Source organism: Pseudophryne corroboree, chromosome 4, assembly GCF_028390025.1.
Source record: "Pseudophryne corroboree isolate aPseCor3 chromosome 4, aPseCor3.hap2, whole genome shotgun sequence".
In the NCBI taxonomy this organism is placed as follows: domain Eukaryota; kingdom Metazoa; phylum Chordata; class Amphibia; order Anura; family Myobatrachidae; genus Pseudophryne; species Pseudophryne corroboree.
In genome coordinates, this window is record NC_086447.1 from 636,652,408 (window position 1) to 636,666,730 (window position 14,323).

The 14,323-nt window shown below is 48.8% G+C and overlaps 1 protein-coding gene across 6 annotated transcripts in view; it reads right to left on the bottom strand.

The window, feature by feature from the left end:
• The window catches only part of SCAF8 (SR-related CTD associated factor 8), a 766,315-nt gene that overhangs the window by 381,702 nt on the left and 370,290 nt on the right, over nt 1–14,323 (bottom strand). For all 6 annotated transcript variants that reach the window (XR_010176108.1, XR_010176106.1, XR_010176107.1 and 3 more), the window contains 2 exons: nt 8,391–8,547; nt 8,010–8,164 (listed from right to left, as the gene is read on the bottom strand). Coding sequence is in view for 3 of the 6 variants with exons in the window: in XM_063917713.1 (XP_063773783.1) it covers nt 8,010–8,164; nt 8,391–8,547 (312 nt within the window). In the remaining 3 variants the exon portion in view is untranslated. The remainder of the gene's footprint in view (nt 1–8,009; nt 8,165–8,390; nt 8,548–14,323) is intronic.

The window sequence follows — 14,323 nt, forward strand, 5'->3', positions numbered from 1 at the left end:
GTCCTTTTGTCCGCTTGTTCTTATAGGACCGAAAGGACTGCGGCTGAAAAGACGGTGTCTTTTTCTGTTGGGAGGGGGTCTGAGGTAAAAAAGTGGATTTTCCGGCAGTTGCCGTGGCCACCAGATCCGATAGACCGACGCCAAATAATTCCTCCCCTTTATACGGCAATACTTCCATATGTCGTTTGGAGTCCGCATCACCTGACCACTGTCGCGTCCATAAACTCCTTCTGGCAGATATGGACATCGCATTTACTCTCGATGCCAGAGTGCAAATATCTCTCTGCGCATCTCGCATATAAAGGAAAGCATCCTTTAATTGCTCTATAGTCAATAAAATACTGTCCCTATCCAGGGTATCAATATTTTCAGTCAGGGAATCCAACCAGACGACCCCAGCACTGCACATCCAGGCTGAGGCGATGGCTGGTCGCAGTATAACACCAGTATGTGTGTATATACTTTTTAGGGTAGTTTCCAGTCTCCTATCCGCTGGATCCCTGAGGGCGGCCGTATCAGGAGACGGTAACGCCACTTGTTTTGATAAGCGTGTGAGCGCCTTATCCACCCTAGGGGGTGTTTCCCAGCGCGCCCTAACCTCTGGCGGGAAAGGGTATAATGCTAATAACTTTTTTGAAATTAGCATTTTTCTATGTGGGTTAACCCACGCTTCATCACATACATCATTTAATTCCTCTGATTCAGGAAAAACTACAGGTAGTTTTTTCACCCCCCACATAATACCCCTTTTTGTGGTACTTGCAGTATCAGAGATATGCAAAGCCTCCTTCATTGCCGTGATCATATAACGTGTGGCCCTACTTGAAAATACGTTTGTTTCATCACCGTCGACACTAGATTCAGTGTCTGTGTCTGTGTCGACCGACTGAGGTAAAGGGCGCTTTACAGCCCCTGACGGTGTCTGAGACGCCTGGGCAGGTACTAACTGGTTTGCCGGCCGTCTCATGTCGTCAACTGATTTTTGTAATGTGCTGACATTATCACGTAATTCCATAAACAAAGCCATCCATTCCGGTGTCGACTCCCTGGGGGGTGACATCACCATTATCGGCAATTGCTCTGCCTCCACGCCAACATCGTCCTCATACATGTCGACACACACGTACCGACACACAGCAGACACACAGGGAATGCTCTTATCGAAGACAGGACCCCACTAGCCCTTTGGGGAGACAGAGGGAGAGTTTGCCAGCACACACCCAAGCGCTATAATATATATGGGAACAACCTTATATAAGTGTTGTTCCTTATAGCAGCTTAAATATATCCAATATATCGCCAAAAAATGCCCCCCCTCTCTGTTTTACCCTGTTTCTGTAGTGCAGTGCAGGGGAGAGTCCTGGGAGCCTTCCTCACAGCGGAGCTGAGCAGGAAAATGGCGCTGTGTGCTGAGGAGAATAAGCCCCGCCCCCTATTTCGGCGGGCTTTCCTCCCGTAGTTTTAGATAACTGGCATGGGTTAAATACATACATATAGCCTTAATGGCTATATGTGATGTATTCTTTTGCCATAAGGTATTAAAATATTGCTGCCCAGGGCGCCCCCAGCAGCGCCCTGCACCCTCCGTGACCGCTTGGTGTGAAGTGTGTGCCAACAATGGCGCACAGCTGCAGTGCTGTGCGCTACCTTCATGAAGACTGAAGAGCCTTCTGCCGCCTGTTTCCGGACCTTCAATCTTCAGCATCTGTAAGGGGGGTCGGTGGCGCGGCTCCGGGACGAACCCCAGGGTGAGACCTGTGTTCCGACTCCCTCTGGAGCTAATGGTGTCCAGTAGCCTAAGAATCCAATCCATCCTGCACGCAGGTGAGTTGAAATTCTCTCCCCTAAGTCCCTCGATGCAGTGAGCCTGTTGCCAGCAGGACTCACTGAAAATAAAAAACCTAAAAAACTTTTTTTAAGCAGCTCTTTAGGAGAGCCACCTAGATTGCACCCTGCTCGGACGGGCACAAAAACCTAACTAAGGCTTGGAGGAGGGTCATAGGGGGAGGAGCCAGTACACACCACCTAATCCTAAAGCTTTATTTTTGTGCCCTGTCTCCTGCGGAGCCGCTATCCCCATGGTCCTGACGGAGTCCCCAGCATCCACTTAGGACGTTAGAGAAAACAATAATATCATCAGGTACAGCAAATACTGTTGCAGGAACCCGGAGCATAACACCATCCATGCCCGGCTGTAAATGTTACTAAATCCTCAGAGCAATCCTCAAGGCATCGGAGGAGTATAGGACTTCAGAGATGATAGCCTATAAGAAAAACCAGAGCTTCTGGGGAGGTAGGGAAGTGCAGTTAAGCAACAAGTAGACCAACAACCATGTTAGGGAGGAGAAAGAAGACAAAAAAGATTCTTCAGGTGGTGTCAGTGATATCCTGGTCCGAGTTTGGGCCTCTAGCACAGAGGAAATCTTCAGCATCAGCAGGAGATAGAAAATCGAAATGTCTGTCTTTTTCAAAAAGGCGTAACTTGGCTGGGTAGATAAGTGCAAATTTTCTCCTGTCAGCAATCAGACGGGTGCAGATTGGAGAGAAAGCCCTGCGCGCTTTTGTTAACTCTGCTGAGTAATCTTGAAATAGCCAGAGTTGTTTGCCTTCCCATTTAAGGATGGGTTGCTTTCTGGAAGCTTTCCATATTTCTAGCTTGTGGGTATAGCTCAGACACTTAAAGATAGTGACTCTGGGGCGCGAGTCGTTTGGACTTGGAGGGGGGCCTATTCTATGAACCTTTTCTATTACCATATCCTTGGAGAGATCAGGTATGCCCAATAGTTGTGGCAAGGTGTGGGTAACAAATTGCTCCAATGAGTGACCCTTAAGTGTCTCAGGCAGTCCAACAACCCTTATATTATTACGCCTGGAGCGATTTTCAATTTCCTCCATTTTATTGATAATAGAATAATTCTCTTTCTCTAGCCGTTTAACTTCACACTGTAGATCAGCCAGATTTTGAGCAACAGAGCCAATTATGTTCTCAGCAGTGGATACACGGGTGGTCAGTTGTTGTAACTGTGTGGTGATGTCACTTACCGCTATGGTGAGTAGCGGCCCCATAGCGGATGTAAGGGCGTCCACCAAGTACCCATATAGTAGTGGGCTGTCCCAGTGGCGCTGGTGGGAGACAGGGTCTGCGTCCTGAACCTCAGTGACTGATTTCTTGGAAGCCGGGGTAGCGGCGTGCGTTTCCTCCTTTGGCGCCATTGCAGGGTCCGCACCTCTTTTATTTGTCCACCTTGGGAGGGCAGGTGAAAGTGTGGGGAGGTTTGGGGGCTAAAATAGGCGTGAAAAGTGTCAGATGAGCCGGGCACGGAGTGGTGCTGTGAGCCTGTGCTGCTCACTTCCTTGCACCCGGAACCAGATAGGGGCTTTTATGTGACAAAGCCGCCAACTCTGACACACGCCTAGCCGAAGCCAAGGCTAATAGCATGACCACCTTCCACGTGAGATATTTCAACTCTACCGTTTTGAGTGGTTCAAACCAGTGGGATTTCAGGAAACTCAACACCACGTTAAGATCCCAAGGTGCCACTGGAGGCACAAAAGGGGGCTGAATATGCAGCACTCCCTTTACAAACGTCTGAACTTCAGGTAGAGAAGCCAACTCCTTTTGAAAGAAAATGGATAGGGCCGAAATCTGGACCTTAATGGAACCCAATTTTAGGCCCAAATTCACTCCGGACTGTAGGAAGTGAAGGAAACCGCCCAGCTGGAATTCCTCCGTAGGAGCATTCCTGGCCTCACACCAAGCAACATATTTTCACCATATACGGTGATAATGTTGAGCTGTCACGTCCTTCCTAGCCTTTATCAGCGTAGGAATGACCTCATCCGGAATGCCTTTCTCTGCTAGGATCCGGCGTTCAACCGCCATGCCGTCAAACGCAGCCGCGGTAAGTCTTGGAACAGACAGGGCCCCTGTTGCAACAAGTCCTGTCTTAGAGGAAGATGCCACGGGTCCTCTGTGAGCATTTCTTGCAGATCTGGATACCAAGTCCTTCGTGGCCAATCTGGAACAATGAGTATTGTTCTCACTCCTCTTTTTCTTATTATCATCAGCATCTTGGGTATGAGAGGAAGAGGAGGAAATACCTAGACCGACTGGAACACCCACGGTGTCACCAGGGTGTCTACAGCTATCGCTTGAGGGTCTCTTGACCTGGCGCAATACCTCTGTAGCTTTTTGTTGAGGCGGGATGCCATCATGTCCACCTGTGGCAGTTCCCACCGACTTGTAATCTGTGCGAAGACTTCCTGATGAAGTCCCCACTCTCCCGGGTGGAGGTCGTGTCTGCTGAGGAAGTCTGCTTCCCAGTTGTCCACTCCCGGGATGAACACTGCTGACAGTGCGCTTACGTGATTCTCCGCCCAGGAAAGAATTCTGGTGGCTTCCGCCATTGCCACTCTGCTCCTTGTGCAGACCTTGGAAATTTCTTCCCTGTGTGACTGCACCCCAACCTCTGAGGCTTGCGTCCGTGGTCACCAGGACCCAGTCCTAAATGCCAAATCTGCGGCCCTCGAGAAGGTGAGCGCTCTGTAGCCACCACAGGAGTGACACCCTGGCCCTGGGGGATAGGGTGATAAACCGATGCATCTGAAGATGTGATCCGGACCACTTGTCCAGTAAGTCCCATTGAAAAGTCCTCGCATGGAACCTGCCGAAGGGAATGGCCTCGTATGATGCCACCATCTCTCCCAGGACACGAGTGCAGTGATGCACTGACACCTGTTGTGGTTTTAATAGGTTCCTGACCAGTGTCATGAGTTCCTGAGCTTTCTCCATCGGGAGATAAACCCTTTTCTGGTCTGTGTCTAGAATCATGCCCAGGAAAGGCAGACGAGTCGTAGGAACCAACTGCGACTTTGGAATATTTAGAATCCAGCCGTGTTGCCGTAACACTTCCAGAGAAAGTGCTACGCTGATCAGCAACTGCTGTCTTGATCTCGCTTTTATGAGGAGATCGTCCAAGTATGGGATAACTGTGACTCCTTGCTTCCGCAGGAGTACCATCATTTCCGCCATTACCTTAGTAAATATTCTCGGTGCCGTGGAGAGACCAAACGGCAACGTCTGAAACTGGTAATGACAATCCTATACCACAAATCTGAGGTACGCCTGATGAGGTGGATAAATGGGGACATAAAGGTATGCATCCTTTATGTCCAGAGACACCATAAAATCCCCCCCTTCCAGGCTTGCGATGACCGCTCTCAGCAATTCCATCTTGAACTTGAACCTTTTCAGGTATATGTTCAGGCATTTTAAATTCAATATGGGTCTGACCGAACCGTCCGGTTTCGGGACTACAAACATGGTCGAATAATAACCCCTTCCTTGTTGAAGGAGGGGAACCTTGACCACCACCTGTTGAAGATACAATTTGTGAATTGCAGTTAACACTATTTCCCTCTCGTGGGGGGAAGCTGGCAGGGCCGATTTGAGGTATCGGTGAGGGGGCATCTCCTCGAATTCCAGCTTGTATCCCTGAGAGACAATAACTATTGCCCAGGGATCCAATTGGGAGTGAACCCACTTGTGGCTGAAATTTCGAAGACGTGCCCCCACCGGGCCTAGCTCCGCTTGTGGAGCCCCAGCGTCATGCGGTGGATTTTGTAGAGGCCGGGGAGGACTTCTATTCCTGGGAACTAGCTGTGTTGTGCAGCTTCTTTCCTCTGCCCCTGCCTCTGGCAAGAAAGGACGCACCTCGGACTTTCTTGTTTTTCTGTGATCGAAAGGACTGCATTTGATAATACGGTGCTCTCTTAGGCTGTGAGGAAACATACGGCAAAAAAAATTGACTTTCCAGCAGTAGCTGTGGAGACCAGGTCCGAGAGACCCTCCCCAAGCAATTCCTCACCCTTGTAAGGTAAAACCTCCATATGCCTTTTTGAGTCGGCATCACCTGTCCATTGCCGAGTCCACAGGACCCTTCTGGCAGAAATTGACAAAGCATTTATTCTAGAACCCAGTCTCTTTGAGCATCTCTCATATATAGGACAGCGTCTTTAATATGCCCCAAGGTCAACAATATAGTATCCTTGTCTAAGGTATCAATTTCCTCAGACACGGTATCCGTCCATGCTCCTCCAGCACTACACACCCAGGCCGACGCGATCGCCGGCCTCAGTAAGGTGTATAAATGGACTTCAGGGTAACCTCCTGTTTGCGATCCGCAGCATCTTTGAGGGTAGCCGTATCCTGTGACGGCAGGGCTACCTTCTTGGATAAGCGTGTTAAAGCTTTGTCCACCTTAGGGGAGGATTCCCAGGGTAACCTGTCCATTGGCGGGAAAGGATACGCCATAAGAATACTTTTGGAAATCTGCAGTTTTTTATCTGGAGATTCCCAAGCCTTTTCACACAACTCATTTAGCTCGTGTGAGGGGGGAAAGGTTACCTCCGGCTTCTTTTCCCCATACATATGTACCCTCTTGTCAGGGACTGGGATTTCCTCTGTGATGTGCAACACATCCTTAATTGCTATAATCATATAACGGATGGATTTAGCCAATATTGGCTGTAACTTTGCATCATCGTTCTCGACACTGGAGTCAGAATCCATGTCGGTATCTGTGTCAACAATTTGGGATAGTGGGCGCTTCTGAGACCCTGATGGCCTCTGCGACATAGGATCAGGCACGGGTTGGGACCCTGACTGTGCTGAGGCTTCAGCTTTGTCTAACCTTTTATGCAAGCAATTAACATTATCATTTAAAACCTTCAACATATCCATCCAATCAGGTGTCGGCGCCGTCGGCGGAGACACCACAATTACTTGCTCCCGCTCTGCTTCCACATAGCCTTCCTCATCAGACATGTCGACACAAGCGTACCGACACACCACACACACAGGGAATGCCCTTTTTGAAGACAGTTCCCCCACAAGGCCCTTAGGAGAGACAGAGAGAGAGTATGCCAGCACACACCCCAGCGCTATAAACCCAGGAATAACACAGTAACTTAATGTTAACCCAGTAGCTGCTGTTTATATATTGTTTTTTGCGCCTAATTATGTGCCCCCCCCTCTCGTTTTACCCTCTTCTACCGTGTATCTGCAGGGGAGAGCCTGGGGAGCTTCCTCTCAGCGGAGCTGTGGAGAAAAAATGGCGCTGGTGAGTGCTGAGGAAGAAGCTCCGCCCCCTCGGCGGCAGGCTTCTGTCCCGCTTAAATATGCAATTTTTTTGGCGGGGGCTCATACGTATATACAGTGCCCAGCTGTATATATGTTTAACTTTTGCCAAAAGAGGTCCCAAATGCTGCCCAGGGCGCCGCCCCCTGCGCCCTTACAGTGATCGGAGTATGTGAGTTGTGAGGGAGCAATGGCGCACAGCTGCAGTGCTGTGCGTTACCTCAGTGAAGAACGGAGTCTTCTGCCGCCTGTGAAGTCTTCTTTGCTTCTCATACTCACCCGGCTTCTGTCTTCCAGCTCTGCGAGGGGGACGGCGGCGCGGCTCTGGGATCGGACGGCGAGGGTGAGATCCTGCATACGATCCCTCTGGAGCTAATGGTGTACAGTAGCCTAAGAAGCAGGACCTGGCTTCAGAGAGTAGGGCTGCTTCTCTCCCCTCAGTCCCACGATGCAGGGAGTCTGTTGCCAGCAGAGCTCCCTGAAAATAAAAAAACCTAACAAAATACTTTCTCTCAGCAAACTCAGGAGAGCTCACTGAAAAGCACCCAGCTCGTCTGGGCACAGTATCAAACTGAGGTCTGGAGGAGGGGCATAGAGGGAGGAGCCAGTGCACACCAGAACCTAAATTCTTTCTTAAAGTGCCCATGTCTCCTGCGGAGCCCATCTATCCCCATGGTCCTTACGGAGTCCCCAGCATCCACTAGGACATTAGAGAAACAGGACTTTTAAAAGCAAATAAAAAAATGTCATGAAAGACTGGAATCTTTGATATCAATACTCACCAATACTAACAAAATCCTTACAGGGAAAAGGATACTAATGTATTAAAATATTTTATCATTATGTTGTTTGTATTTTTCCACTTGCTTACCTGAAGCATTGCAACAGGCTGAGTATATGCCTCGGTTTGAGTTGTTATTATTTGAGGTTTAGGAACAATTGGACTCTGAACAGTAGTAGTGGGAACAGGTGCAGGAGCAGGCTCTTTCACTACAACAGGCTCTGGGTTTCTTTGAGTTTCCCAATCTAGAATGCATCAGAGGTATATTATTTAAGACAGAGATCATTTTAATGTAAGCAAGTCATCCTGATCTTGTTTAAGCAATTACTGGCAGGGAATATTTCATTTGTATATGAGAATTCAATTACATTCCTTACTTTTGTTTATAATAAAGTGTGAGAGAATAAAAAAACCATCTATAATGAAATTTGATTTAAATAACTCTAAAATATATTTAAGATCAGTGTTTACCATTATTAACGGTTTCTTGATCAATCATTCCACCTTCTGCAAAGTCATCTAGATCATCTAATTTCACTTTCTCCCATGGAATATATGTTACTCCAAGATCAACATCCCAGAACTGTTTGTATTCAGTTTTCACACCTTTATTTAAAGCCCAGGCAATCTAAGGTAAAGAAATAATTAGTAATGCATACAATACATTATAATTAATGTGTATGGTGGCTTTTATATTTATATTTACTGATGGGAAATAAAACAGGACAGTAGCGCAAGGAATATTATTATTTTATATGTCAACTGGTAACCACAATGCAAAGACAAGGAGTACTTTTACAGGATATGATAGGAATTTTAAACTAAGGTATTATTATCTACAAGCCAAATGTGACAGGTAGCGTTTTTTTTTTTTTTATGTGTCCAGATTTTGTCAAGTTAGCAGTAAGATTTAAAACAGCAATTTTTTCTAAGGCAAAACCAACCTACTTTTTGCACAAACAAACGTCGCCGCTTTAAAACAGGCTGCTATAACTCAACAAAATCTCAGCAGTTTCAATAACTTGCTACCTATTACATTTGGCATGTAGTCTACTAGAGGGTTGCTTATACACTATGACGGGAAGGCAGTGACAATCATTAACAAAACTAAGGTTAGAGATGCACCAGCAAATCACATACTACTGTATTGTTCTACATATAGGGGTTCATTCCGAGTTGATCGTAGCTGTGCTAAATTTAGCACAGCTACGATCAGGCACTCAAACATGCGGGGGGATGTCCAGCAAAGGGCTAGTCCGCCCCACATGTCAGCAACCCCCCCCCCCCCCTTCCCTCCCTACACAGAAGTGCAAAAGCATCGCACAGCGGCAATGCTTTTGCATTTCAGGAGTACCTCCCGGCTAGCGCAGCTCCTGCGGCTAGCCGGAAGAAACTCTTCGCTGCCCGGGTTGCAGCGGCTGTGTGTGACGTCACGCAGCCACCGTGGTCTGCCCCCCCCCCCCCCCCCCAATTGTCTGGCCACGCCAGCATTGGCCGGACCGCGCCCCCTAAACGGCAGCTTTACGCTGAGGTCCAGCCCCCTTCCGCCCAGCGACCGCCTCTGCCCGTCAATCAGGCAGAGGCGATCGCTAGGCAACGACGCCCTTTGGCCATCTGGAATGCGCTGGCGCACTGCAGCGCCGGCACAGTACTGACCCGATTGCACCGCTGCGCTAAACTGCAGCATGCGATCGGGTCAGAATGACCTCCATAGCAGGAACAGTTACTTGCACAAAAGCACAGATAAAATTTAAAAACACTGCCAAAACCTTTGCAACAGTGTTACTTTTGTCGACAAAAATTTAGACTAAAATTATTAATTGACTACAGTTTATTTCAGGACTAAAATTATTAATTGACTACAGTTTATTTCAGGACTAAAATTAGACTAAAATGAACATTGAGATCCAATAACTAAATATTAACTAAAAAAAAAAAAAAGTGACTAAGGCTAAAAACGAGTTTTATGGTAAGAACTTACCTTTGTTAAAACTCTTTCTGCGAGGTACACTGGGCTCCACAAGGATTGGACAATGGGGGTGTAGAATAGGATCTTGATCCGAGGCACCAACAGGCTCAAAGCTTTGACTGTTCCCAGAATGCACAGAGCCGCCTCATATATCACCCCGCCTCCCAGCACAGGAGCTCAGTTTTTAGTTAACCAGTCCAATGCAGTAGCAGGAAAAGAGACGACAACGGTTAGTAGCCACATACACCACACTCTCACGACAGGAGAAGTGTCAGCGGCATATGCCATACCAACGCAAAGAAGCTAAGTGCGTCAGGGTGGGCGCCTTGTGGAGCCCAGTGTACCTCGCAGAAAGAGTTTAAACAAAGGTAAGTTCTTACCATAAAACTTGTTTTCTGCTGCGGGGTACACTGGGCTCCACAAGGATTGGACAATGGGGATGTCCTAAAGCAGTTCCTTATGGGAGGGGACGCACTGTAGCGGGCACAAGAACCCGGCGCCCAAATGAAGCATCCTGGGAAGCGGCAGTATCGAAGGCATAGAACCTTATGAACGTGTTCCCGGAGGACCACGTAGCCGCCTTGCACAATTGATCAAGGGACGTTGGGCCGCCCAAGAAGGTCCAACAGACCGAGTAGAATGGGCCGTAATGTGAGCATGAGCAGACAGACCAGCCCTCACATAAGCATGTGCAATCACCATTCTAATCCATCTGGCCAGGGTCTGCTTGTGAGCAGGCCAGCCACGTTTGTGAAATCCAAACAAAACAAAGAGAATCAGATTTTCAAATAGAAGCAGATACGGAGAGCCCGTACTACATCCGAAGACCGCTCTTTGGGAGGCAAATCAGGAGAGACAAAGGCCGGAACCACAATCTCCTGATTAAGGTGGAACGAAGAAACCACCTTGGGTAAATATCCGGGACGAGTCCTAAGAACCGCCCGGTCACGGTGAAAAATTAGATATGGGGAACTACAAGACAGGGCACCCAGATCCGACACTCTTCTAGCAGAGGCAATAGCCAGCAAGAACACCACCTTAAGGGAAAGCCACTTAAGGTCAGCTGAACCAAGGGGTTCAAATGGAGGCTCCTGCAACGCCTCCAAAACCACCGACAAGTCCCAAGGAGCCACAGGAGGGACATAGGGAGGTTGGATACGCAACACAGCCTGAGTGAAAGTATGAACATCAGGTAAAGTCGCAATTTTTCTCTGAAACCACACCGACAAGGCAGAAATATGAACCTTGAGGGAGACCAGACACAGGCCTAAAACTAGGCCTTGCTGTAGAAAAGCCAAAAGCTTGGCTTTACTAAACTTGGAAGCGTCATAATTGTTAGATGCGCACCAAACAAAGTAGGAATGCCAGACCCTATGATAAATCCGAGCAGAAGCCGGTTTCCAGGCCCGCAACATAGTTTTAATGACCTCTTAAGAAAAACCCTTAGCCCTCAAGACGGAAGCTTCAAGAGCCACGCCGTCAAAGATAGCCGGGCTAGATCCTGGTAGACACAGGGGCCCTGAACGAGGAGGTCTGGGCGTTGTGGAAGTAGAAGTGGACGGTCCGACGAAAGGCCTTGCAGGTCTGAGAACCAGTGCCGTCTGGGCCAAACCGGAGCTATGAGAAGCAGATTTCCTCTTTCTTGCTTGAACTTCCGAATTACCCTGGGCAGGAGTGACACCGGAGGGAACACGTACGGCAGCCGAAACCTCCACGGCACCGCCAGTGCATCCACGAATGCTGCTTGAGGATCCCTTGTCCTTGCTCCGAAGACCGGAACCTTGTGATTGTGTCGAGACGCCATCAGATCTACATCTGGAAGACCCCACTTTTCCACTAGGAGTTGAAACACTTCTGGATGGAGGCCCCACTCGCCGGCATGTACGTCCTGACGACTGAGAAAGTCCACTTTCCAATTCAGGACTCCCGGAATAAATATTGCCGGTAGATGGCGTTCCGCCCAACGTAGAATCCGTGAGACTTCCTTCATTGCCAAACGGCTTCGAGTGCCGTCTTGATGATTTATGTAAGCCACTGTGGTGGCGTTGTCCGACTGTACTTGAACAGGACGGTTCTGAATTAAATGCTGGGCCAGGTTCAACGCATTGAAGACTGCCCGCAATTCCAGAATGTTGATTGAGAGGAGAGATTCCTCCTTGGTCCACCGACCCTGAAAGGAGTGCTGCTCCAGCACCGCACCCCAACCTCTTAGACTGGCATCTATCGTCAACAGAACCCAGGTGGATATCCAGAAGGGACGACCCCTGCACAATTGTTGGTCCCGGAGCCACCAAAGCAGCGACAGACGGACCTCCGGAGTCAATAAGATCATTTTAGATCTGATCCGGTGAGGCAGGCCGTCCCACTTGGCTAGAATCAGCCTCTGGAGGGGCGAGAGTGAAATTGAGCATACTCCACCATGTCGAATGCTGATACCATGAGGCCCAGCACCTGCATTGCCGAATGTATCGACCCTTGCGGACGAGAAAGGAAGCAACGAATCCTGTCCTGAAGCTTCAGGACTTTCTCCTGAGACAAGAACAACCTCTGGTTGTGAGTGTTCAACAGCGCTCCTAGGTGCACCATGCTCTGAGCAGGGACCAGGGAGGATTTCTTCCAGTTGATGAGCCACCCGTGGGCTTGTAGAAACCGGACAGTCATATCCAGATGACGCAGGAGAAGATCTGGGGAATTTGCCAGGATTAACAAGTCGTCCAGATACGGCAGTATCCTGACCCCTTGACGGTGGAGTACCACCGTCATCACCGCCATAACTTTGGTGAAGACTCGCGGAGCCATTGTTAAACCAAAAGGTAATGCCCGAAACTGGTAATGGATGTTGCCAAAAGCAAACCTCAGGTATTGTTGATGTGACACTGCTATATGAATATGCAGGTAAGCATCCTGTATGTCCAGGGAGAAAATGTATTCTCCAGGTTCCAAGGCCAGAACTATAGAGCGAAGAGTTTCCATACGGAACTTGGAAATCTTCACAAACCTGTTTAATGCCTTGAGGTTGAGAATGGGCCGGGAGGACCCATTCGGTTTCGGGACTAGAAACAGCGGAGAATAGTACCCACGGCCCCTCTGAGCAAGAGGCACTTGTACTACGACTCCTGTATCCAGGAGGGTCTGTACCACCGATTGTAGAGTTTTTGCCTTTGTCTGGTCCAAAGGGACGTCTGTCTGGCAAAATCGATGAGGGGGTCGGTTTTTGAAGGCTATGGCGTAACCTCGAGTGACGACTTCCCGTACCCAGGCATCTGAAATGGTCTTCAACCATTCCTGGGTATACCCCAGAAGCCGGACCCCCACCCTGGGATCCCACAGGGGGAGGCCCGCCCCATCATGCGGCAGGCTTATCGGTCTTGGCAGCTGGCTGACGGGCAGCCCAGGCTCTTTTGGGCTTCAGCTTGCCAGGTTTGGAAGTGCGGGCCTGCTTATGGTACGCCTGACCTTTTGCTTTACCTGAAGGACGAAAGGGGCGAAAGGACGTACCTTTAGCCTTCGACACAGAAGGAGCGGTATTAGGCAGACAGGCAGTTTTGGCAGTAGCCAAGTCAGCCACGATCTTATTTAAGTCCTCCCCAAAAGAGAATATCTCCCTTAAAATAAGAATTTACTTACCGATAATTCTATTTCTCATAGTCCGTAGTGGATGCTGGGAACTCCGTAAGGACCATGGGGAATAGCGGCTCCGCAGGAGACTGGGCACAAAAAGTAAAAGCTTTAGACTAGCTGGTGTGCACTGGCTCCTCCCCCTATGACCCTCCTCCAAGTCTCAGTTAAGATACTGTGCCCGGACGAGCGTACATAATAAGGAAGGATCTTGAATCCCGGGTAAGACTCATACCAGCCACACCAATCACACCGTACAACTCGTGATCTGAACCCAGTTAACAGTATGATAACCGTAGGAGCCTCTGAAAAGATGGCTTCCAACAATAAACAACCTGATTTGTTTGTAACAATAACTATATACAAGTATTGCAGACAATCCGCACTTGGGATGGGCGCCCAGCATCCACTACGGACTATGAGAAATAGAATTATCGGTAAGTAAATTCTTATTTTCTCTGACGTCCTAGTGGATGCTGGGAACTCCGTAAGGACCATGGGGATTATACCAAAGCTCCCAAACGGGCGGGAGAGTGCGGATGACTCTGCAGCACCGAATGAGAGAACTCCAGGTCCTCCTCAGCCAGGGTATCAAATTTGTAGAATTTAGCAAACGTGTTTGCCCCTGACCAAGTAGGTGCTCGGCAAAGTTGTAAAGCCGAGACTCCTCGGGCAGCCGCCCAAGATGAGCCCACCTTCCTTGTGGAATGGGCTTTTACAGATTTTGGCTGTGGCAGGCCTGCCACAGAATGTGCAAGTTGAATTGTACTACAAATCCAACGAGCAATCGTCTGCTTAGAAGCAGGAGCACCCAGCT